We start from the raw sequence: 25,043 nt of genomic DNA on the forward strand, positions 1-25,043 counted from the left end.
TTCTCTAATATAAAATAAGAAAAAACTTTAAGCTCCCATAGTACTTTTTACATACCTGAATTTGAACTTTTTACACTGAACTATAATTATTTACATTTGCCTCTCCAACACAAATTAGAAGTTACATCTTTGTATTCTTAAAAAATTTACATATTTGTACTTAAATAGCCTTTCCATTTTTAGGCTCAGAATTGACAACAAATCCTTGGTTAAAAAAGTATCTTGGGCAGAGGTTTTCTAACTTTATTGAAAGAGCATTCCTCTTTTTAAAAGTTAAATACCTACATGATTTTTTTTCTGAAACAATCCTGGAGTGCTCCTAACCCAACTTTTGATTGTAGAAGTTTTTTCAGAGCAGTAGCACCAGAAGCTCCTACTTCTTACCTAAACCTACATTTCTGGTCCCCTTCCAATCCCGACATCTGGGAAAGACAGTTTGGTCCTAAGTATTCTGTGAAAAAAATGTTGAGTGTCTCCCAAACTAATGTCTTTATATATAAGTTTCATATATAATGAATATATTAAAAAATCATTACACCATGGAAATTACAACCAGTAATAAATGTTCTAAGTAAACTATTTTTATGCAGTTATCATGGAATATGTCAAGACACAGTTCTACAAAAAATCTGAAAAAGTATATATTACATTACTACAATAAATTATAATATTATATATATAACTGAATCACTTTTCTGTACACTTGAAACACACGTTGTAAATTAACTATATTTCAATTAAAAAAAAAAGTTTTTTAAGACATAGTTCTACAAACACGTCTTAAAATGGCAAACCCTCAGATGAGTAAACTCAGGAATGTTTACGATAACTATGAATAAGATTAGAGGGGACAAAAACCAGATTATTTTGCTATTTTCCTTCTTAACCTCTCCATAGACTCCACCTTCCCATAAACCCCACAGTTTCCAGTATATTAAAATAAAAATGCTGTTAAGTTTCATTTTCTATCTAGCCCACATTTGTCAGCAGTAAGAGTTATAAAATGTCCAAAATGTGAACATAATAAATAGAAAAGTTAAGGAGGTAAAGTTTCCCCCAAAGATATGTGAATTTCAAACCTCTGAATTTGAGTTGGCGAGTAAGATACCAGTTCTTTTTTTTTTTTTAACTTTAAAAAAGCGGCAGTGTGTAAGAGTAAATCAAGAAAGGTAGAAACAGAATCACAAATAAAACCAGTAGGATTATGAACGATGAAACCTCACAATTTTCAATGTGACACTGCAATATGAAATAAGCAACAGTATTCCACAAACTTTTTATGGCCAATATTTTTTTTCTCCCTCTTAACAATCTAAGGCAACTTCACATAACAAAGTTCCTGTACTAGCAAAAACAAAGGCTAATGAAACTTGGGCTTCTGATGTAATACTGCAAATCTGATTTTACACTGTCTCAGATTCCACCAGTTTGGCCCCCATCCATAACACGTTCATGTTAAAAAGCAATACACCCAATAAAGCAATTTTAAGAAATAACGCTACAGTTTGACACATGGGTGGGGATTACCAAAGAACCGCCTACGTTAAGTATACTGACACAGTGAAAACAAGCGGTTCTGACGGTTCCGAAAAGTTACTCATCTCACAGATCTGAGAAGACGCTAAAGGGAACTTCAGTGACACACCCAGGGCAGACCGCCACGTTAAGGATACAACTCTTCCGAGGTGGAGAGGGCTCTCGCCAGCTCTGACTGCTGCCGAATCCGGATCCAGCTCCTCCTCCCAGAGGAGGTCTGCCCCCCGGCTTGCCTCCTCGCTCACCCCCTCCTCGCCCCCGACTCCAGCGACTCCCACCCCGGTAAGGCCTGCCTCGAAAACGGAAACGGTCCAAGGCGATGTGGCTCCGTTCCCAAAAGGACGGTCGGGGGCTGCTTTCGGACAGTGAGCTCGAAGGCATCCGCACGGAGGGCGGGTGAGACCGGAACGGCTCTTTGGGTCGGTAGCTGCTGTGTCCCCTGAGGTGGCCCCGCTCCGACGCGTGCCGCGAGCGTGAAAAATTCCTCAGCTGCTGCTGAGAAGAGGACGATGACGAGGAGGAGCCACCGCCTCCGCCGGATCCACCGCCCCGGGCCGGGTGAGGAGGCCTTCGCCGCGGGTACGGTAACAGCCCGCCGCCACTGCTGGTGCTGCTGCTCCGGCTCCGTACCTGGCTGTTATTATCGTCGTCGCTGATCTCCCCATCTTCAAGCTCCCCTTCTTCCTTGGGCGAGAGGCCACTGGAGGCCGGGGCCGGAGTATCTGCAGTCGCCATCCCGGGAGCAGCGCGTTCCACACAACCTTAGCGCTCTGTCCGGGGATCCGCCCGTCAGCTGCCTTCCTGCTCAGTTTCCTTCTTTCTCAACGGACCCGGTCGGTGCGGCCTTACCCTACTTGCTCACCTAGCGGGCTCTGCTCCCCAACTTCCCCGCACCCCAGCTCTTTCTCGCCGGACCGTCGCAACCCACTTCCCTGCCCTAGCGCCCCCTTGCTCCTCCGCGGTCTGGGCTCTTCCGCCTCGCGAGAAGAGAGCTCTGGAAGTGGCTCTGCTCGTGACGTCACTTCCTGCGGCACGCAGGAAACAAGGCTCCCAGTTCACGCGATAATAATTAGGACAACGTGATTCTCACTGGGAGTTGTAGTCTTTTTTTTTTGGCTCTCGCTTAGAGTTTGTCCTTCCAGTCTGAGGCCCGTCCCCACTCCAGACGCTGCTTTGGGGTTTTTGGGTGCGTGGCGGGGTAGGCGGGCCCGTTCTTAATCTCGGCCGTGAGAGTTTCAGAGTGATGGGGGGATGGGAGGGACACACGTCTTTTTTTTAATTGCTCGGAGGACAGTTGCTGAAGAGAAGCAGTAGTCCTACTCCCTTTTGGGAACCTGAGAGAGGACGGGGTGCGTCCGCCATGTTGGTGAAGGCAAACGAAGGGAACTAGAGCTCCAGGACTGTCGGCTCCTGTGGCTCAAGTCCGCCATATTAATAAAGAGAAAGGGAAGGCTGACACCCCCGCTCCCCGCACACATACGTACACCCTTTCTTCCCACCTAGCTCCCTCAGCTTAGCTGGGTGGGCCCTTCCCCAGCCTCGCTTGCCCAGTCTCTTCCCGAAGGAAGCGTAGCAGCCCGCGCCTCAGATTAGGCTTAAGACAGCGCCGAATGAGGGCGAAAGGGAAATGCCGACCAATTGCGCCGCGGCGGGTTGTGCTACTACCTACAACAAGCACATTAACATCAGCTTCCACAGGTAACCTGGGCAGGGAGTGGGGGTGACGGAAACGGGAGTTCCTAGGCTGGGTCTCGCTTGTGTGGAAAGAACAGGATTCTACTAATTCTAATAACTTCGCTAGCTAGTAGCAGGGACGCATCATTTTTGCCCTTTGTGTGTGTTTCTCAAATCTGTCCAATTTTTCGCTCCCTTCGGGGAAGGTTTACTCACTTTGTAAAAGAGAGTCAAGTTCTCTCCGTAATTACTCCTTCTCTAGAAAGTGACAGGAGGATACCTTAATTTTCTATTCTTTTACTCCCTATGTGTTAGACCAAGTTTTGATATTAATGACGCCATAAGAGGAAGCAAGATCTGCCTTTTCAAGTCAGCAATCACCTAAAAAGCCTGCTGTGTTCCCGTATAATTAGTCAATTCTCACTAGCTGGATTGACATGGGAAGCATTTAAATTTCAAATAGTCACGCACAGTAACTCTGCGGAAAAATTGAGTCATCATCGTAAGTAGCCGTGGAATTAAGCGATGTTAATGAAAGTGGAAAAAATAAGCTTTCTATTCTTACTAGAACAGAGTAGTATAAAAAGAACCCAGGTTATGTTTTGCCTTCGTTTGCTGGAAGAGCAATCAAAATTCTTTATTTCTGTCAAATCAGAACTCTGGAAAGCGCTTTGAACCCTACATGAAACATAATAAGTACTTGGTAAATGTTTACCTTCTCTGCAAGTGCCTGCCATATGCCTGAAGAAAAGAAGCATTCAAAAAGTTAAGTACAAACAGTTCCGATTTTATATACCTCACAACTTAAGATCTTAGAATGTAGAAAATGATATCCTTGACCTTTCTTCCTACTTCATTATGACAAAATGTACCCACTTATTAAAAGTTACCACTTAAAAAAAAAATCCTTGTGATGTTTCTGTTTTTCATCTACTTCATGCAAATGTAGTGCTTTATTCATTCATCCATCAAATGTGTACCAAGCTCTTATTTCCCCGACATGGTGTTAGGGATCCAGAGAATTCTTAACCTTCCTGGAGTTGGAATGAGAAAGACCAACATAAATAATTGTGGTCAAGTGCCAAAGAAGAGACCTTCAGGGTCTCTAACTTAGCCTTGGAAAGTCAAAGAACACTTCTCAAAGGATGTGAAATTTCAAACGAGACCAAAAGATGACATAGATTTGGTCCTGTACGATACTTAAAGGATTTTCTATTTTATCCAATGAGTACTTGAGAAGCTATGGAGGGCTTAAAAAGAATGGCGTGATTAGATTTGTATATTAAAAAGCCCTCAGGCTGCAGTGCAGAGAATTACAGTGTTACTTAAAGTGCTGGTCAAGCATCATCAAGAGATGAATTTGACAGAAAGGAGCTTATTACAGAATGTTGATGCACCTGCTATTTCACAAGGATATCCTGCTACAGCATCAACTGAACTAAATGTACTTCTGTTGCTGGCACAATCAGCACTAGATTAGAAGAGGTGAGCGTTGATAGAGAAAAAAGTTGGGAACCTGTAGTAAAACAATGGAGAGTCCACCCAGTGGCCTAGACTACAGTGGTACTGACAGTAGAGAAGGAAAGTGGACAGACTTGAGAAATGTTTGAGGAGAAACTACCGTATATGGTCATTTGATTTGGAAGATGAGGGGGAGGGAGGATTCAAGGGACCAATAATGACTGTTTAGGAGATGCACAGTGGTACCCTAACATACATACCTCCTCTCCGTGTTTGACTGTTTGCTATGAAATTAACATTTTCATGTGTAACCCCGGAAGTTTAGGTGTTAAAATAACATTATTTATAATAAAATTAATCCCTATTTCATAATTAACACTATTCACTCCTTTCCTAGGACATTGGTAGACTTCTTTATCCCCATGTACAGCTTATATTGCCTAAACTTACTGTCACCATTTTTCTTTTACTCAGCCCATTCCAGTCTAAGTGTTGCCAATAATAATCTTTTGAAACTGTTCTTGCTAACATAAATTGTCACTCCAGCGTCCTTTTTTCATGGCATATGATCATTTCCTCCTTGAAATACTCTCTACTTTGAATTATTTGATACTAATTTTGTGATTTTCATCTTACTTTTTTGGCCTAACTTCAGTCTCCTCTGCCACTCCACCCCCTGACCAAGGTCTTCCCACTCTTATCAGAAGGATTGCAATGGTTCCTGTGGTCTTGGTTAACATTTACCTGTTAATGCCTCCCAAATCAATACCTCTGGTCCAACTCTCTCTAATGAGTTTTAGACCTATCGGTAAAGTGTCTCAGTTATTTCCCTGGTCTCTTCAGTTCCTCACATTCAGCGTACTAAAACTGTACTACTGAACTTGCCCTTCCCCCAAACCTACACCACTTCCCATATTCCCTTTCTCAGTAAATGGAAACACCATCCACCCAGAAACCAGGAGGTCATCCTCCCTTGACTTCTCACCATTCCCTCTCAGTTGTATTATTACAACAACCTTTTAACTGGTTCACTGCTTCCATTCATGCACTCCTAACCGCTCTTCTATAATCAATAGTGTGTTGCTAAATTTTTAACAACAGGATTTCCAGGAAAGGGGGAAAGCCCTGATTTGTAATGTTTGTCCAATTTCCATGATATAAATACTCCCACCATAACTGGTTATAAGCTACGAATATGACATCACTGATCATGGAGTTGGGAAGAAACATGCAATACTACCCTATTCTATAGCATTTATTCCATACAGGTGTAACAGACATAAGTAACCTGAAGAGTATAGACAACAGTAAAATAATTAGGAAGTGATGGGTTTTTAGTATTTATTACCTTTGTTTTTAATTTATTTAAATGCAAACTTACATAATTTAATTTTTAATAATGGCTGTGTTTAACAACCAGTTAAAACATTTTCTGTTGACAGCTCTAAATTAGGCCTCTTAATGGCTTACCAATGCCATTTTGGATAAAGTTCAAAATTACTCTTTAACTTGGAAAGTCCTCCATCTTCGTTTCATGTCATAACACTCTTCCTGTCCCCAAGATACTCTTTAACACTCTTCACTACTACCATCCTAATTTCCCTAGCTAATTCGTACTGTCTTAAGGCCTCTTGACGAGATTAGCTCTTCCTGTTTTATGGTTCCGTGCAATCCTGTACTTACACTTTTATAAACTCATGACACTTGTAATTACTTTTATAATAATAATAAACAGCATTTATTTAGTATTTACCACATACTATGCATTGGGCTGAGCATTTACTCACAATGTCTCATTTAATCCCTAGAACCACACTAGGTACCATTATCACTCCACTTTATGGATGATGAAACTGAGGCCTAAAAAGATTAAACAACATTCTTAAAGTCACCCAGCTATTACATGAAGGAGCTGGGATTGATACCTGGTTTGATTACAGAGACTATTTTCAGCCACTCTTTTCTACTACATCAAGCTATTTGATTCTCTACCTTCCCCATTACAGTATACCCACATAGAAGGTAGACATCATAAAGGTAGATCAATTTTGTTTACTACTATGTCTTCAGTGCCTAGGACAGTGCTTGGAATGTAAGAGGCATTCAGCTGTTAAAGACCCAAGCAAAATAGCATTGTTAAAATACTGAGTGATTTTCCAAAACTACTAATGTTTCTGAAAGCCTGGTTCTATTATTGTGTAAACAAGAATATATCCATCTATTAATACCACGTTAATTTTTTAAAATTAATATTTACATGATTTATTATTACTTAAATTCAGTTTATGGGCTGCTTCTCCCACCCTTTGAATTTGCTGAGAAAAATCCAAACAACACGTGCAAAAACATGATTAAGGTTAATACTGTATAAAACATTATCTAAAATCAAATATAAAATTGTTGATTATTCTTATTTCAACACAGGTAATCTAAAGATTATTTAGTAATGCCAAACTAACTCCATTACTTTGTATATTCATTGATTCACTCAAAAAGTTCATTGAATGCTTACTAACAGGACAAAGTAGTGAAAAAACAGCTCCTAACCAGGAGAAACCTGTGATCTAGTGGTGGAGATAGAAAAGTAAACAATTAGAATACAGTTATATTAGAGCTATATGATATAGGAACATCTGACCAAGTCTTCTGATCATAAAAAAACTTGTTAGGAACATGGGATTCCTAAACTGAGTCTTAAAAGAAAGAAGTAGAATTTGATCATGTTAAGGTCCAATTGGAGACGTTGGTTTCATAATTTAAAACTTTTTTTTACCTTAAAAACGAGCTAAAAGGGGAGGGGGTGAAAGATAATATTTGAAAGAAAGTCTTCATATATCTGAAGAGTCTTATACAAATGCTAATACAATAGTGCTGATAGTACTTATTTGTGCTTGAAGTCCCAAGAAGAAGTGTGCTTATAAACTAAAGCTTAATTTTTAGCTTAATCCTCAGGAAACATTTTCAGATCACTTTGAGATGAGAAAGTGATCAGAAAGCTTTGAGATGAGAATACATTACTATTAAGAGGTGAGGGCTAGGCCGAGTAGATAAAGTCTCCATTAGAGAGACTTGTATTTCTAGTGAAATGCAAAACAACGTACATATATGAAAACATGTGAACTGCAGAGTGACACACGAATGTTATCCTCAGGTGAGGGTGTGTTTGGGGCAGTGGGGGTGGGGACATGAGATGGCAGGGTGTCTAAGTAAGTAAGTCTGGGCCTTCACCTCTGTGGCCCTCCCTGCTGGTAATTGAGCAAGCCTAGTATATCTGACACAGCCAAAGCTGTTACCTAATGAAGCTTCAGTTGGGGGCTTTTGAGCCACATGATCTTCTAACAAATTTAATGGTTCTTTTTAGGTACTAGTGAGTTCATATTTAATACTTCAAGGATAAGGTAGTCAAACTAAAGAAGAGTTCAGTTCAAACTTATTACATGTGAATGTTGATTCCTCTATTTGCAAGTCAGTCAACACAGTTACCATTTGAATTTTTAGACAGTCCCTTATATTTTTCTCTTCCTTAACAGGTGTACACTGGGTGCATATCAGTATATTTTATATCTGAAATAAATATAAAAGGAAAAACATTCCTGCTGGGCTTGTCATCAGCATTTTACTTTTTGTAGTAATTAATTATGCCTTCTACTGTACAACATAGCTTAAGAGGTCATTTTTTAAAAATATATGCAGTTTAACTTCATGCAAGTAATATAGTGAATTATAAATTCATATATTCTGTATTTATATTAATTAAGCAAATTTTTGTTGAGTCCCAACTGTTTGCAAGGCACTACATAAGTGTTAAAGTTAGATAAAAAGATAAAATGAGGGCTTTCCTGGTGGCGCAGTGGTTGAGAGTCCGCCTGCCGATGCAGGAGACATGGGTTCGTGCTCCAGTCCGGGAAGATCCCACATGCCGTGGAGCGGCTGGGCCCGTGAGCCATCGCCGCTGAGCCTGCGCGTCCGGAGCCTGTGCTCCACAACGGAAGAGGCCCCAATAGTGAGAGGCCCGCGTACTGCCAAAAAAAAAAAAAAAAAGATAAAATGATCCATGTCCTCGAGAAACTTATAATCTTCTTTGATTTCACTGGAAATTTATTAAAATGGAAAATTACAAAGCAATGTAGTAAGTATCATAATGAACACAGAGGAAGGAATACCAGAATCTGTCTTGATAAAATTTAATCTGTAGATGATCTGATTTGTCTTGACCACGTACATGAGCAGCAGATCAAAGCACTGTAAAATTATTCCTGCTTATAATGGATCTACATAAATTTAATCTAGATCAGTTTAGTCTTGTTTATTTTACTGCCCTTGTTAAGGACTAGTTTGGGAAGAAAGGTCTCTTTTTAAAACCCTGAAAAATTAAACCACTTAAGTTAGTTTTTTATTAACTTTTTTACAACTTATAAAAATGAGCATGAATTGGTTTCTGTTCCAGTATCTGGATACCGGAAATTGTTAAATTTTTATGTAAATGGAAGACACTTTAAATTGTTACCTTTCAAATTTTCTTTTAACCATTGAGGTACAACCAGAATTGTGATAGTTGGAATTTGAGTTGCCTTTTTTTTCTTTTTTTTTTTTTAAAGGTTTCCTTTGGATCCTAAAAGAAGAAAAGAATGGGTTCGCCTGGTTAGGCGCAAAAATTTTGTGCCAGGAAAACATACTTTTCTTTGTTCAAAGCACTTTGAAGCCTCCTGTTTTGACCTAACAGGACAAACTAGACGACTTAAAATGGATGCTGTTCCAACCATTTTTGATTTTTGTACCCACATAAAGTCCATGGTAAGTAATACTACTTTTACGCCATTTTAACCATTTTTAGAATCCATCCCTTTTTGTTTGTAACATGGAACAATTAAGAATATATTGAGGGCTTCCCTGGTGGCGCAGTGGTTGAGAGGCTGCCTGCCGATGCAGGGGACACGGGTTCGTGCCCCGGTCCGGGAAGATCCCACATGCCGCGGAGCGGCTAGGCCCGTGAGCCATGGCCGCTGAGCCTGCGCGTCCGGAGCCTGTGCTCCGCAACGGGAGAGGCCGCAACAGTGAGAAGAGGCCTGCGTACCGCAAAAAAAAAAAAAAAAAAAAAAAAAAGAATATATTGAAATTCATATATAATGCTGTGCCTCAAGAAAACAGCAAAACTGAAGTAAAGATGCAGGCTAGAATTAGTGCTCAGCACTCCTGACTCCAATATTCTTTCCCCAACCTAAACTGTTTTATTATATTGGAATTTTACATCATTGTTTATTATTATCAATAATTGACCCATTGGTAAAACTGAGAAATGGTAATGAAACCTCCAGCATCACTCTGCTCTGATTTTAAGATGATATGCAAATAATGTGTGTTAAGTGCTTTCAGGGCAGCACACCCAAAGAATACCAGAGTTACACCAAAGAATATAAGTTCAGAGGGAGGCATAACAGAAAACCTCATAGAGCCCAGGCATTTCGGCTGGGCTTGAGCTTGGAGTTTGGAACGTAGGAGAGGGTTCTTGACTTTGCACAGCACAGCTGCAATAGCATGATGAGAACAAAAGATAATGAGTTGAGGAGTGAATGGAAAATAAGTGTTAGCAAGTGATATTTAAAAGGAAGGAGACATTTAAGGTATAGTATGAATGTATTAAAACAATGTTTTATCTAGTTAGGGAAGATCTGATCAGAGGGGAAAAAGCTAGCTGAGAAAGACAGGGTCACTGAAAGGTTCAGAAGGGAGGTTGTCAGAGTGGAAATTGAAAAGTGCCTTTCCCTCATGTAAGAATCCTCAAAGAAATGTCAACAAAATAAAGAGTTTAGCTTTGAAAAGGAGGATAGACATCTTTTCCTCTCAGAGAGGAAAATCACTGCTTTTCTTGAGTTATTTTTGACAGTTAAATTTGTAAATCTACATGAGTTACTATCTGAATGGAAGAGAAGGGAGAGGAGATTGTGGTAAACCAATTATCACAGATATTAGAAAAGCTCCAGGAGGGCAAGCATTTCATTTCTGAATCCTCAGAACCTCAAATAGTGCCTGGTACATAGTACAAACTCATATATTTATTGAATTTGAAGTATACCTTGTTTTTGACATTTTGGTCATTTATTCATTCAACAGATGTTTACTAAACTTTACATTATGTCAAAATCCAAGTTAGATGCTGGGAATATACAGATCAAAAAAGAGTCCCTGCCGATTCCCCTAGACAGAAGGAATGCCAGTTGTAGGTTTCATGAAGACAGGAACCATATTTATCTTACTTGTTCACTGTTGTGTCCCCAGGAATTCATAAATGAATTCCTGTGTTTCAATAAATGTTTGTTGAATGAAAGACACAAAGCTATGAAATTAATCAAATAATCTGGGAACTATAAGTGGTTTAATATTATTGGAGTAAAAATTAAGATGGTGAATGGCAGCACTTCCCTGGTGGTGCAGCGATTAAGAATCCGCCTGCCTGCCAATGCAGGGGACACGGGTTCGAGCCCTGGTCTGGGAAGATCCCACATGCTGTGGAGCAACTAAGCCCATGTGCCACAACTACCGAGCCTGCGCTCTAGAGCCCACGCGCCCCAGTTACTGAAGCCTGCACGCCTAGAGCCCGTGCTCTGCAACAAGAGAAGCCACCGCAATGAGAAGCCCGAGCACCGCAACAAAGAGTAGCCCCCGCTCGCCGCAACTAGAGAAAGCCCATACACAGCAATGAAGACCCAACTCAGCCAAAAATTAATTAATTAATTTTTAAAAAGATGGTGAATGGCAGAATGGGGTGAGATCCTAAATGGTACAGTATGCCATGTAGATATTTTGGCATATAAAAAAGATATTTTTTTCTTTAAATAATAGGAAGGCAAAGAAGAATTTAGCCAGTATTAAATCATCAAATCTGTTAGAAAAAATTATTGTGTGGCAGAAAATAGACTAGTGAGGATCAGAATGAGCCAGAGATCAATAAAGAAGTTTTTAATATATTCAAGCCAGACATGAATGATATGGGCTTGATATGGATAGTAGCATTAAGAATGATGGAGAGGAGGGACTTCCCTGGTGGTTCAGTGGTTAAGACACCGCGATTCCACTGCAGGGGGCATGGATTCGATCCCAGGTCGGGGAAGATCCCACATGCTGCACAGTGTTGCAAAATAAATAAATAAAAATAAAAAATAAAAGAAATGAAGAGAGTGAAAAAAAAAAGAATGATGAAGAGGAGAGGATTTGTGATACAGATATTTAGGAGATAGAATTAATAGGACTTGATGACTAATTGAATGAAAGAGATAAAGGGAAAAAAGGGTCCTCAGGTTTCTGATTTGGAAAGAAAGTTTCTAGCCAGATTTTAAAACCTTGAGTGTATCAATAAGATATAACTGTGCATAATTAATAGGTAAATCTATTCAGGAGCTTGATACTTTGGAATATGTTTGTATTAAGTAGGACCACAGGTCTGAAATATTAATCAAATTGAGAGGATAGTATTTACCTAAAAAAGAGATCAAATCAGTATCACAAATAAACCAAATGTCTAAATGCATTCTATACTGGCCTTAGAATATTGCAAAGAATATTTTTAAGTCTCTACAGAATCATATTCAATAATTTGGAAGAGACCTAGGAAGTCCATTCTCTATTTCCAGACCAATGCTTTTATCTCTCTGAAGAGAAAAGACAAAAGGAAATAGGTGGCTGGAGTTAATTCAACCAGTTGAGAAACTTGAATCCATGACTACATGAGATAGGCTGCTGATGTTTCCTATCAAATTTTTAAAATCAGTTTTTAAAAGAGCAGTTTAAATACTGTTATCCAAAACAAAATTTACTTATTTGTGATATTCCATAATTTATGTTCAACCCTCTAATTTTATTCTGCTCAGAAACTCAAGTCAAGGAATCTTCTGAAGAAAAACAACAGTTGTACTCCAAATGGACCACCTAATTTAAAATCAAACATTAGTAGTCAGCAAGTACTACTTGAACACAGTTATGCCTTTAGGAACCCTATGGAAGCAAAAAAGAGGATAATTAAACTGGAAAAGGAAATAGCAAGTTTAAGAAGGAAAATGAAAACTTGCCTACAGAAGGAACGCAGAGCAACTCGAAGATGGATCAAAGCCACGTGCTTGGTGAAGAATCTAGAAGCAAATAATATATTACTTAAGGGCACATCAGAACACATTTTACCAACTGCCTTAAACAGTCTTCCTTTGGAAGATTTCAAGATTCTTGAACAAGATCAACAAGGTAAAACGTTACCAATTCTCTAACTGCAAAACAGACTAAAAGTACCTTCAGTTAGGATTTGATGCTTGAACTTCATTCTGTTCAAAGGTAAAGATATTTAAGGAAATTATTCCAAAATTGGGTATTTAATAAAGTTTTACCTGAAGTAACAACGTTACTGCATAATTTATTTATGAAGACTTGGTTGCAAAAAAAAATGGAGAACTTCTTATGAAACTTATTTGAACGAGAATGGAAGTGCCTTATGTGAGAATCATGTACTTAAAATTTTTTCTAGGAAATTGTATGTTTGTAAAGTGTTTTGTGTTTTTAAAAAAATTTTTTCCTGTACCAAAGTTGGGATATTACATTCTAAGTAATTTGCCTAGTAGGAGTTAACCAACATGAAATAAAACTTTAAAACTGCTGGATTTTGTATTAATTAAATTATTATTTTTGGCACTGTGATTGGGAAAAATTTTAGGAAAAAACCTGAAGTACAGGGCAAGTTCTTTTATTTAAACTTTTCATATCTTTTTATCAGTAAAACTGAGCTAATCATGGCCTCCCTCATAACAAAATTAGCTTTTGCAATAACTTGTAAAATATTTTGAAAATAGTATTTTCAAATGTGAAGTACCTTTGCATCATCCAAGTAACTCAGACTACTAAAAACAGGTAGCTGATTATATTCACCTTCTAAGAAAGTATGTTATGAAATAACAGAGATTGAGATCTAGCTTTTACTTTAAACAAAAAGATAAATGTATACCACATTTATTCTCATAATAAAAATATTACATATTCTATTTCAAAACTGATACATTAATAGGCAAACATGCTACACAGTTCCATGTTAGGAATACTCCCTCTGTCCCCATGTGTGTTGATACCAAAATTCTTAAGCTTTCTTTTTTTCCCATAAACCCACAATAGAATTGAATTATAGAAAAGTACTTACCATATTATATCTTTACAACTTATAACCTAAAATGAAGTCAATTTATCTTACACATCAGCTTGATTTTTGTCTCCTCTTTTAGTGAGAGTCAAATAGAGCAACCATACTGCATAACAGAAATAGAATGTAGATCTTTTTAAAAATACATGTGTCTCTGATAAAGCTATGCAAGTGCTAATTATTTTACAAAATAGAATATCAGAACTATTCTTATAGTTTCCATTTGAACAATTAAAGGGTTTGCCTTATTTTACCAGATAAATGTTTAATAAGAACCCTTTCCTTCAAACAGCTTTGGTCAAATCATGTAAAAATTTATTAATGTACAATCAGGTTACCCAGGCCTGATTTGAGCTTCTGACACCGCCATATGAAAGTAGCATATACATAATCACATATTACTGTAAATCCTTCCCATAAGGTAATGGCTACTTGGTGATAAAAATTTTTTTTTTTGTAACATTTGCTGAGATCCTAGCAAAAAGTCTTTTTATATTATTAGCACCCTTTCTTTTAATAAGGAATGCTTCCCAAGCAACTAGATGCACAAAGGCAGGAAACGTCTCTTTTAGTTATCATCAGGCACTTAAAATAAATATTTATGAAAATTCTTTTGTGTATAATGTAAACCTTGTTAGTCATGTTATCTTTTTTTTTTTTAAGTCATGTTATCTTTAATATTGGATGTAGCTCCTTGGAATTTGTCATTACATGTTTTCAACTATCTTTATGGTTTCAAACATACACATCAGCAAACACTTACTGACCATTTCTATTTTATACCTCAAAATAAGTTGGGCAAATAATCATTTAAACATAAACTATGTTTCCCAAGTATAAACTCTCACATGGTTCACCGCCCCTCCCCAATACAAAACAAAACACTAATGCGGGCTGATTCCCATCTACAATAATACTCTGATATCTTAATATAACATTTTTTAAATCACAAAAATAAAGCATTATAAAATACAACAAGCTTTTGGCAAAGTTACTTAGACTTCATTTATTAATATTTGAGAATACTGAATAAACTACCACTCAGTAATTCTAAAGTAAAAATTTTTGCTGGTTTTTCCATGTCATTTTCATGTTACTGTTCCAATAATATGCTCCAAACTCTCCCTGCATCAAATTATTTTAACATACATCTGTCTACCTTAAAACTACTTTCATTCACAGAGAAAAACATAAAAGGAATCTTTTAAAAATCGTGTTTTCAGTCTGTTGATAAACTTATGACTTAGCTCGTAGACCATAAAACTAATCAAAATTATAACAGTTCTTTGTCCTCTGCTTTGACACAATACATATTCTCTGTTTTATGCCTGTCATTCATTCTATGTCTACCAGGCACTAACCCCTACAAAGGACCAGCCAAAGGCTAGGATTTGATATAAAGATGAATATGACATGATTTTCTGCCGTTAAGTTGCTCAAAGTCTCTTGTGAGAAACAAATATTCATAATACAATATGATAAATGCTATGAAAGACGTATGTGTGAAGCTCTTTGAATTGGAATTTAATGAGAACGTGTAAACTTTAGACCTTTTTACAATGAACCAGTTTTCTTTTGAAACAAACAGATTTTCTTCTTATAATGACTTACCAAAGGAGATTTTCTAGAAGGACATGGGTGTTGACCTGAATCACATACAGTGTTTATTTAATGAATTGTAAGACTTTTTTTTCCCCGTTAAAATGAACACTGAACAAATTTGTTGTTAATGATACCTTGTTAAAAGGAAAACATAAGTAAGTAAAATATTATATCAAAGCCAAGACTGGAGTTTGACATTTGATGTTTTTACTAAACAACAAACCCTACTATCACGAATTTTTAAAAATAATTTTAACTCAGAGTCTTAAAGTGAACAAAGCACTATGGCACCAATTAGTTCTCTTACTTGCTCTTCACATATATTCTGTGCGGTAGGTGGTATTATCTCAATTTATAGATGAAGAAATCCTTGTTAATGTAATTTATTTATTCATTCAGACATTTATAATGTGTCAGCTGGCACAAGGGATAGAAATGCAGTAATCTAGGAAGTTCTAGATTGAATACTGGTCTTCAGCCTCCAAATCCTCTTCTCTGACCTCTACATTATAACCTTCTGTCAAATATATGAATCATTAAAATAGGACAGGTTATGTGTCTCAAAAAACTAAAATAAAAAATATTGTGTGTATATATACAGTAAAGACAGTCTGTGAAGTCATTGTTGATCTCTTCTAGGTAGACTTTATAATGTTGGATTTTTCTAATCTCATTTCTCAATGTTAGAATACGGGTAAATTTTAATTTTGGAATAATATAGAAAGTGGTTCCTCTTTATGTCGGAATATGGGATTCTTTTAGTATTTAGACAGTTGGAAACTTCATAAAATTAATGATTTTATAATGTATATTAAACAATTGCATATTGTTTTCACAGAAAATGTATTCTGAGTATGTTGATATTAAAAACTTTTCCAAGGAAATTACTGTCATGCCTATTATTTCTAAAATATGTACATAAACATTTCTGTGGAAATCCATCCCCTAAATTGATCCCCTAAAATACTTCTGTAGAAGTCTGCCTCCTTAAATTGAAGCAAACTGTAAGCAAAATAAAGATATGTAAAGCCTAGAAGAGGAATTATCATTTTCATTTTATGGCTCAAATTAAATCTAAACATACATTATAGTTTATTTGCACTGTTTTGAATACTGGTTATACAATCTACACCAGATATATGAAGGGCTATAAAAATGTTCTGTTTACCCTGACAGTAATTTGAGGCTCACACAGAGATTTATTTGTAGATATGCTTACCAAAGCATTATTTTAATAGCAAGGAAATAAGATGATTTTTTCTTATTAATTTTTTCTAAGTATTAAAATATTATTTAGTACTTTAATTTAAAAAACACTTTTAACATTCACTAAGAGACACTGAGCAAACTAGAATGAACCAGATGGAAATGGTTCCTGTCCTCAAGTCTACGGGGGGGGGGGGGTGGAAAGAAAATTCCATTTGTTTATTCCTGCCCTCACTGCCCCCTACCGTCTTCCTAATGCCCTTTCAGAATAAGTTGAATCTAAAACAACATACCAGTCTTCAAATTTCTGCCTAGGCTTTTAAAATTTGTGCTCCAAAAGCTTAAAAAAATAAAAACTTTGGGTTCAATGCCAAGAAAGCAGATACGTGCCTATCTCTCAGATGAATTTTCAGTTTAATTATTTAGCTAGTATTTCAGACCTTTTTATGTCTAAATCCTCCATTCTCATGAATTTCTATTTTCACTCTCTTAACCACCACATCTTTACATATTGCCCTTACTTTAGCTTGGTCATTTAGCAATCTCCCTGTCATCTTTTAAGTATTAGCTCTGATGCTCCCTCTCTCTCTGTGGCACTTTTCCTTAACGTACCAAAGTGACATAAGTGCTTCTTTCCTTGAGTCCTGTTTTATACATAACTTGGATAAAGTCATCATCTCATTATAATGTTATTGTCTACACATCTGTCTTCATTTTCTGTGTTCCTTCAAGGCAGTGTGTGTTTGTGTGTATGTTTTTTTCTTTTTGGGACTCAGGGGTCTGGCATGTATATATTAGCCATTCTAATATTAGCACATTTCTCTTTAGATTTCACAAAATCTAAATCACTCCTTTGGCTTAGATTCAAAGTGACTGTACATAGAACCCACTGATATTTTCCTAGCATCAGTAAGTGCTTTTTGCCATTGGGATGATTTGTACAATTGATATTATGTATCAAATGTCTATCCCAGAAAACGTTTATGTCAAAGAACACTTAAACATAAATAGGTATTTATATTGTGAAATTTAAAGATTATTACTCCAACAATGAATTTTCAGTCTGTTGCTCTGATTACAATAACAACTCTCAAACTGTAATGTTTTCTGAGGGAAAGTAATCTGTGGTAAAACAATTAACTCTGTTGGAAAGATTTAACAAAAGTGTTCAAAGTTTCTTAACTTCTCAGAGCCTTTAGTGCACTCTCACAGTCCTTTGAGGAAACAAAATTTCTGAACCTTAAATTTGATCAGAGGTATTTTGGAGGGGAGGTGGTGGTGGAGGGTAGCGTACCTACCAATATCTTGAGGAATATAGTTTAGAAAATGCTTAACCATAAAATTCTCTGTTGCTAGAAAGTGGCTTTTAAAGCAAATAGAAAAAGACTTTGTTGAAATGTTTTCAGATTAAGTCTCTAAACATTATCAGATTGTAAAATCATTGTTTCTTTTTAAAGAATATTTTAACTACATTAATTCCCCCAAATTGTTTCAGCCTTAAGCTCAAATAACTTGTTTTATGAAGAACGACAGCAATAATTGGACACCGGGAAAAAATGGAAGAGAAATATTCATTTGAAGAGTCAGTCACCAACACTGTTACTATTTAATATGCAATTTTAGCTACGTATTCATGAGAGAGAAAATCATCCGTGACATTCAGGAACTAGCCAGACAAAGCTAGCCTTCATTGTTGTTAGAAGATGGCCTGCACAGCCCATGGTTTCCTATTAGACACAAAAATCTAATAGAACACCAAAATCAGGCAAGATAACCCTGTAACTGTACTAAAGTGAAGGGGGGGAAAAAAGCAATACCAGTTCATAATTTTGTCTAAGCAAAGACAAAAATAAGGTCACTATGCAAACCACAAAAATATTAGGTTTTATTAATAGTAACTATGCCTAATTGTCTAGTATCACTAATATGGGCCAGTCAGCTTTCTAAGGTAATCCAATTACTTACCTGTGCTGAACAGAACCAGACAAAACTTAAGTGGGCACATAATTTCTGCATAAAGACCACATATGCATATAGTAAGAGAAGTCCACTACTGTTTAGTCCTACTTCACAAATTTGGTTCTCAGGTAATTAATCGTATGCCTTACCAAAGGAAAGGGCTTCAAATAGTCTTGGCATATAATACAGTGTGAGTTTTCAAAAAGTAATTACTTTTAGCGGGTTAAAACACGTTTGGGTACTATGTCTGAAAGTGAGTTGCTTCCTCTTTTTACGCTGTCAGCAATTAACTGAAAAAGTTCAGAATGTAATGTAATTATCAATTAGTTACTGTTAACCCAGCAAACAAAAATTAATTAAAACGTGAAATAAGCCACAAGATTCATTTGTTTAAGGTGACAAGCCGTTCTGCTTTCTAAGTGAATTGACTGAGTGCACAGACTTTAAATAGGAGAGGTGCGGGAACAATTTCCACAATGTTCCACATAATAATTACTTGAGAATTCAATAGCAGGAACTATGTCGAGCTATCTTTACATTTCCAGCGGCTAACAGTGTCCAGCACCTTACAGGTGCTGTTTTTAAGTGATCTTCTCAGTCATAAAATTCCCTTTCCACAGCCCAATATATCCCCCACCTCAAAGAAGTCCATAATATTGTATGCCATGAACTGTTCACAGACGAAAAAGCATTCGAATCTGATGCTTGACATGGTCTACTGGGTCTAAGTTCACTTGCTTTCATTCATCTATTCTGTTACTGCCTTGGTGGTGGTTTCACTTTTCAGCGTTTGGGTATGTGTTCAAACACAAGACTTTTATAGGTGTTCCAAAGGTCCAGACTCTAAAGAGCATTACAAACGTACAGAGCCCTGCCGACGGCAGTCCTCGCTTGGTCCTCTAGACCTTGGAGCCGCCCTTTAAACGCTCACGTAAGCGAGGCGACGCCCACGGGTGGCCGCGGCGCAGGCGCGCAGGAGGCGAGCCACGGGACGCTGACAAGCGGCGAGGAGCGAGCTGAGCTCTGGGTCCTCGGCCCTGGCCGCCTGGACCCGGCCTCTAGGGCTGCGCGGGCGGCCGTCGAGAGGGACCGCACTGCGTCACTCGGGGCTCGCCACCGGGACACCCCAAATTCCGGCACCGCGCCTCGCCTCTCTGCATTTGCCGACCCCCAGCGTCGGCGCATGGGCGGGCGGTGGGGGGCGGAGCTCGCCCTCCTGGGCCGCTGATTGGCTGCCTCCGCTTCCCTTTCACCTCCCGGCTGCGAAGTTCAGGTGTGAAGGGACCGCGGTCTGCGAGCCCGCCGCTGTCTGAGAGGTTGCGGTTTGCTCTCGCAGGGAGGCGTTAATCTCGCTCAGGCTTCTGCGGCAGCGCCCCACCAGCCCAGTTTCCGGAAATAGTTTGGGTTTATATTATTTTCTCGGACGGTGGAAGATGTTGGCATTTATGTTCGCCTCTACACGAATGTTTTGCTGGCAACTTAAATGACTATTTTTCTCAGAAACGCGAGATATTTCCCCCCCCAGGTGTTCATACTGTTATTTTTCATGACAGATCTTGACCACAATACATACAAAAAATACATAGAGATGATAACTAATATAGTTATATTGAGTCTGATCATTTGCATTTCTTTAGCTTTCTGGATTATGTCTATGACTGCAAGCACCTATTATGGTGAGTATGAATGTTCTAAATTGTCTTTCTATAACCTAATCGGTGAAATTTAGAAAGTACCATTGTGAAAGCCAAAACTCATATCTTCTGAATGGTTATAAACTGTTGTGTTTACTTAATTTCCACGGCCTGATTTGCATTTACTAACATGGAAATATGCAGTGCCTTGAACGTTTTAAAGCTTTTAGTAAATGCTGCTTGTCAGAATACTAGTTATACCGGTTCCAAAATGTCTTTTATTTCATGTAATTATTACATCTAGCTTGGTGAAAAATAAGTGAGGTTAAACATAATTTTGCAAAGCAATTGCAGTGATGCTTTTAATAAGAATATTAGTAAGGAAGTTTATCAGTTTCATGTGTCCTGTAAAAAATAAAAAGTAAAAATAAATGATGATACAATGTTTACATTTGGAGATTTGGAAGATTTGTCTGCTGTTTGGTCACTGCAAAAGAACAGACTTGTTTTAAAGGCTGAAGCCAATTTGCATAAATATGAGGTACTCTGAACTCAAATCTTTTTTGCGGTACGCGGGCCCCTCACTGTTGTGGCCCCTCCCGTTGCGGAGCACAGGCTCCGGACGCGCAGGCTCAGCGGCCATGGCTCACGGGCCCAGCCGCTCCGCGGCATGGGGGATCTTCCCGGACCGGGGCACGAACCTGTATCCCCTGCATCAGCAGGTGGACGCTCAACCACTGCGCCACCAGGGAAGCCCTCAAATCTTTAAGATTTTGAAACTGCCTTAGAGCATAAGTATGCCTTTGTACAAACTTCCTTGGTACCCCTTTATAAAAACAATACCGTTCAGTTCAAAGGAAAAGTGAAAAACAGAGTGAGAAAGTAAACTCTTATAAATGGTTTTATCATAAATGATTACCTTTTTAGACCTTAGTCCTTTTGCAAAAAAACATGTGAATAATCGAGTGCGTGTTCTCCAGGGTACACGTGCTTTCAAGGCTGTTCATTCATAATGATTCCCAGTAGGGGATGAGGGCTCGGGGAGGAGAGGTATGTGAGAAGATTCTCCTTAATGCCAGTATTAACTATGACTTGAACTACATAGAATAAATCAGGATTTGTAAATTGAAGTGACCCCTTGGGGCCAGGCACCTGATGCAGATAAGTGAAGCTCTCCAAGGCTTTACTTTGCTTATTAAACACATGGGAACAGTTTACACTTCTAGAAATAGGATTTTCCCAATTTTTTTTTTTTAACATTTCACCCTCTTTGTCTTGCATTTTCCAATTTTTGATAGAAACCTGGGCACAAGCAATAGTTCACACTTTTCTTTACTATAATCACTCAGCCTTGGTGTTTAAGAATCTGTCAGGAATGGCAGGGACTTTAAATGGGAAAGCCATGACCTGTCTAAAGGAGGTGACTTCTCTACCTGTAGTCAATTCTGCCATGTGGGCCTGAACTTCCAGTTTTTAAAACAGAAAACAAGAATCTGGATTTTTATACGAAATTTCCTAAACTTTAAATATTGATTCAAACTGAAAAAAATTATGCTAGCTAAACAAAACATCTGTGAGCTGGATGCAACCTTTGGAAAAACCAGTTGCTAACCTTTGAGTCCTGAGGTGTGTAGCCTGTGGGAGGATTTAAAAAAATCTCTGTGAAAGGTAGAGAGAGGAATAATTGGATCCTGTTAAGAAAGGTATTTGTTCTATACAGTTCTTGAGAATGAATACATGCCTCCTTTCCAAAAAAATAAAGAACCAGAGCTTCATTTCAGATCTCCAAATATCTATCAAATACCCATTATTATAAATAGTTGTAAATGGTTCTCTAAACTTGGACAGGACTTATTTGGTCATTCCCTACTAGGATTGTCTCTCTGAAAATATATAATTCTCAACATGAATATTTTACTTTGGTGGCTTTATCTCAGTTTCTCTACTTACCACAGTATTTTAATCCAGAATGCAGTTATCAAAACTTGCAGCCGGGCTTCCCTGGTGGTGTAGTGGTTGAGAGTCCGCCTGCCGATGCAGGGGACGCGGGTTCGTGCCCCAGTCCGGGAAGATCCCACATGCCGCGGAGTGGCTGGGCCAGTGAGCCATAGCCGCTGAGCCTGCGCGTCCGGAGCCTGTGCTCCACAACGGGAGAGGCCAAGACAGTGAGAGGCCCGCGTACCGAAAAAACAAAACAAAACTTGCAGCCAAAGCTAACCTGTGCAGGCTTCATACAATTTATGCTCTACCTTTATAATTTTTCAGGTAACTTACAGCCTATTTCTCCTTGGCGTTGGCTGTTTTCAGTTTTTGTTCCTGTTTTGATCGTCTCTAATGGCTTTAAAAAGAAAAGTCTAAATCATACTGGGGCTTTAGGAGGTATGTTTTTCTTTTGAATGTTTAACCATATAATAAGTGGTTGCTTATATAATTTAAACTCATGTTTTCTAAATTCTGAATATATGAGCCTATAAATCACAATGTTGCATATTTTAGACAATGATAAAGTTATGCATTACTCAACTTTACTATTCTGTCAAAATTTCAGATACTAACATACCCTTTTAGTGTGATGTACAAATTGAACCTTGTAATTGATAACATCTAGATTAGTAGGATAGACTTTTGAGGACCTTGGTTATTCTGCTCCTGAGTTGGTTTAAATTTTCTGCTAGCGGAAACATTGGAACATTTTTCCTCGAGGTAAAATAGAGGAGCCATTGAGAAGAATAGCACTTGGAAATTGCTATTAATAGCCTCAGGCAGAGTAGTCCCAACTGAGTATTCTTGATTCATTCTTCAGAGTTGAGATGGGGACAGGCCATTTATTTATTCTTCTAGCAAATATTTGTTGAGCAGTTACTGTGTGCCACTCTTCTAGAAACTGGGGATATAGCTGATTTCAGATTTTATGGAACGTTTATTCTTTAGTACAGATAGGTAATAAATAAAATACATAAAACTTTTAATATAACGATAAAGTTTATGAGAAGAATATTAAAGATAATAAAGTGTGTATATTGGGGAATGTGGGGCATTCTTCTGTGGATAGGGTCTGGATTAACCTTTCTTCTAAAGAGGTTGTTTTGAACTGGGACCTGAAGAAGTCAGAAATGAGAAGATCTGAGAGAAGCATGTTCCGCTGACAGAACAAGTAGAAAGGCTCTGACACGTTCAAGCCTGGCTTGTTTAGGCGTGAGAATAAGGCTCATTTGACTGGAAAATAGGAAGAAAAGGAAAAGTAGAGTAAGATAAAGTTGAAGAAATGGGTAAGGGTCAGATAATACAGGGCTTATCAGGACACAGTAAAGATTTTATCCCAAACTAGAATCCCCCCTGCCTTGAACCAGGGGATTGATGGGATCTGATCTGACTTTGGGATTTTCATATCCTACCAGTGTTATAAGCCCCAAGACATGAGGATTCCCCCCGCCCCACCACCAAATACTTCCTGTAGGCTGAAATCACTACAGGATAAGTATTATTTAGAACTGGCAGGTCTTGAAGCTGCCTACCTAGCCTTCAAAATGCTGATAATCATTAGCCCTAATGCACTGTAGAGACACCCTATCCCCTCTGTGTTCACATACAGCAGATGTTTCATGAAGTTTTATAAACTAGAGCAGGCCTTCACGGAGGCAATATAGCCTGATAGGTAAAAGAACAAGCACTAGAATCAGGCAGGATGAGTTTGAGTAATAGTTATGGCTTTGGAAAAGTCACGTAACCTCTCTGTACCTCAGTTTTCAGAGAAATGGGTTTTTAATATCTAACCTAGAAATTAACACAACATTGTAAATCAACTATACTTCAATTTTTTAAAATTTCAAAAAATAAATAAATGCTTCCTGTGCATAAAAAAAAAATTTAACCTAGAGAAGGACAAATCATGAAAGTAATAAAGCTTAAACTTCATGGCATTTCATTTACAATGGTACATTTCAAGGTTCTAGGAAGAGCCCTAGCAATGTGCTCTCATGGTCTTCTTGTTTTGTAAATTTTACAGAGGTAAAAGATATTTTTGTGCTTTTTTTTAAAAAGAGGGCCCCCAATTTATAAGCGTCAGGACCCACAAAATCTTGATCCACCCCTGATTTCATTCTTAGGATTGCAGTAAGAATTAAGTGAGATAATTACTATAAAGTTTTTAGCTCAGAGCCTAGCACATAGCCAACATGTATAGGGTGCTTTTTATTATTAGGCACAGTTCTTCAGAATCATGCTCATTTTCCTTCTTCATAATTGAGATACACTGTTCAAGTTCTGTTGAGAAATTGAGAAATCTGTTGTTAGCACTTTGAAATTACTCATTTATAACAAATAATTTGAGCAATCTCTATTTGAATATAACAATATAAAGTTATGCTTTGCTAAAAATGTCCTTTCTCAGGTAGCCTTGCCTTGGTTTTTCATTGTTCTTGACCTGTGGGAAGAAGCGTCAAGTTCTTCTTGAAGTACTGTCTTCCTTTGGCTTCCATGCTGTATATGATCCTGTTTCTCCTCTTACTTTTCTGATCTCCACTTTTTTTTCTTTCCTACTACCATTTCCTTTTCTGCCTCCTGGCCCTTTGGCCTCTACTCCTCTCCTACCTGGCTTGATTTAGAATTAGAAGATGTAGGAACGTCCCTGGTGTTCCAGTGGTTAAGACTTCACCTTCCAGTGCAGGGGGAGCAGGTTGGATCCCTGGTCGGGGAGCTAAGATCCCACATGCCTTGTGGCCAAAAAACCAAAACATAAAACAGAAGCAATATTATAACAAATTCAGTAAAGACTTTTAAAAAAAAGAATTAAAAGATAT

The 25,043-nt window shown here is 38.0% G+C and overlaps 3 protein-coding genes across 9 annotated transcripts in view; 2 read left to right on the plus strand and 1 right to left on the minus strand.

The window, feature by feature from the left end:
- Nucleotides 1–2,475, minus strand: part of ZFC3H1 (zinc finger C3H1-type containing) — a 49,482-nt gene extending 47,007 nt beyond the window's left edge. For both annotated transcript variants that reach the window (XM_022571511.3, XM_022571510.3), the window contains exon 1: nt 1,674–2,475. In XM_022571511.3, coding sequence (XP_022427219.2) covers nt 1,674–2,271 — 598 coding nt within the window. In that variant the 5' untranslated portion in view covers nt 2,272–2,475. The remainder of the gene's footprint in view (nt 1–1,673) is intronic.
- Nucleotides 1,361–16,329, plus strand: THAP2 (THAP domain containing 2). 2 transcript variants are annotated; one of them, XM_022571514.3, is made up of 3 exons: nt 1,534–3,234; nt 9,270–9,465; nt 12,537–16,329. In XM_022571514.3, exons 1-3 carry the CDS (start codon nt 3,164–3,166, stop codon nt 12,924–12,926), a joined length of 657 nt encoding a protein of 218 aa, XP_022427222.1. In that variant the 5' UTR covers nt 1,534–3,163; the 3' UTR covers nt 12,927–16,329. The 2 variants fall into 2 exon arrangements, 1 of the variants encoding a protein (XP_022427222.1); XR_016394977.1 differs by lacking the exon at nt 12,537–16,329 and having other exon boundaries at nt 1,361–3,234; nt 3,866–9,386.
- Nucleotides 16,330–19,566: 3,237 nt separating this feature from the next.
- The window catches only part of FAABTP (fatty acid amide binding transmembrane protein), a 45,339-nt gene continuing 39,862 nt past the window's right edge, over nt 19,567–25,043 (plus strand). Inside the window, exons 1-3 of one of the 5 annotated variants that reach the window (XM_089921044.1) lie at nt 19,567–19,883; nt 20,248–20,286; nt 22,510–22,623. In XM_089921044.1, coding sequence (XP_089777170.1) covers nt 20,259–20,286; nt 22,510–22,623 — 142 coding nt within the window. In that variant the 5' untranslated portion in view covers nt 19,567–19,883; nt 20,248–20,258. The other 4 variants (XM_089921042.1, XM_022571507.3, XM_022571506.3 and 1 more) reach the window with 4 other exon arrangements.

This window comes from Delphinapterus leucas, chromosome 11 (genome assembly GCF_059928025.1).
Source record: "Delphinapterus leucas isolate spDelLeu-1000000601 "Yukka" chromosome 11, BTC_Dleu_Yukka2, whole genome shotgun sequence".
NCBI lineage: Eukaryota > Metazoa > Chordata > Mammalia > Artiodactyla > Monodontidae > Delphinapterus > Delphinapterus leucas.

Coding starts and splice junctions, on each gene's coding strand:
- THAP2 (XM_022571514.3), top strand. CDS start 3,164: ATGCCGACCAATTGCGCCGCGGCGGGTTGTGCTACTACCTACAACAAG. Junction 3,235..9,269: donor ATTAACATCAGCTTCCACAG/GTAACCTGGGCA, acceptor TTTTTTTTAAAG/GTTTCCTTTGGATCCTAAAA. Junction 9,466..12,536: donor GTACCCACATAAAGTCCATG/GTAAGTAATACT, acceptor TATTCTGCTCAG/AAACTCAAGTCAAGGAATCT.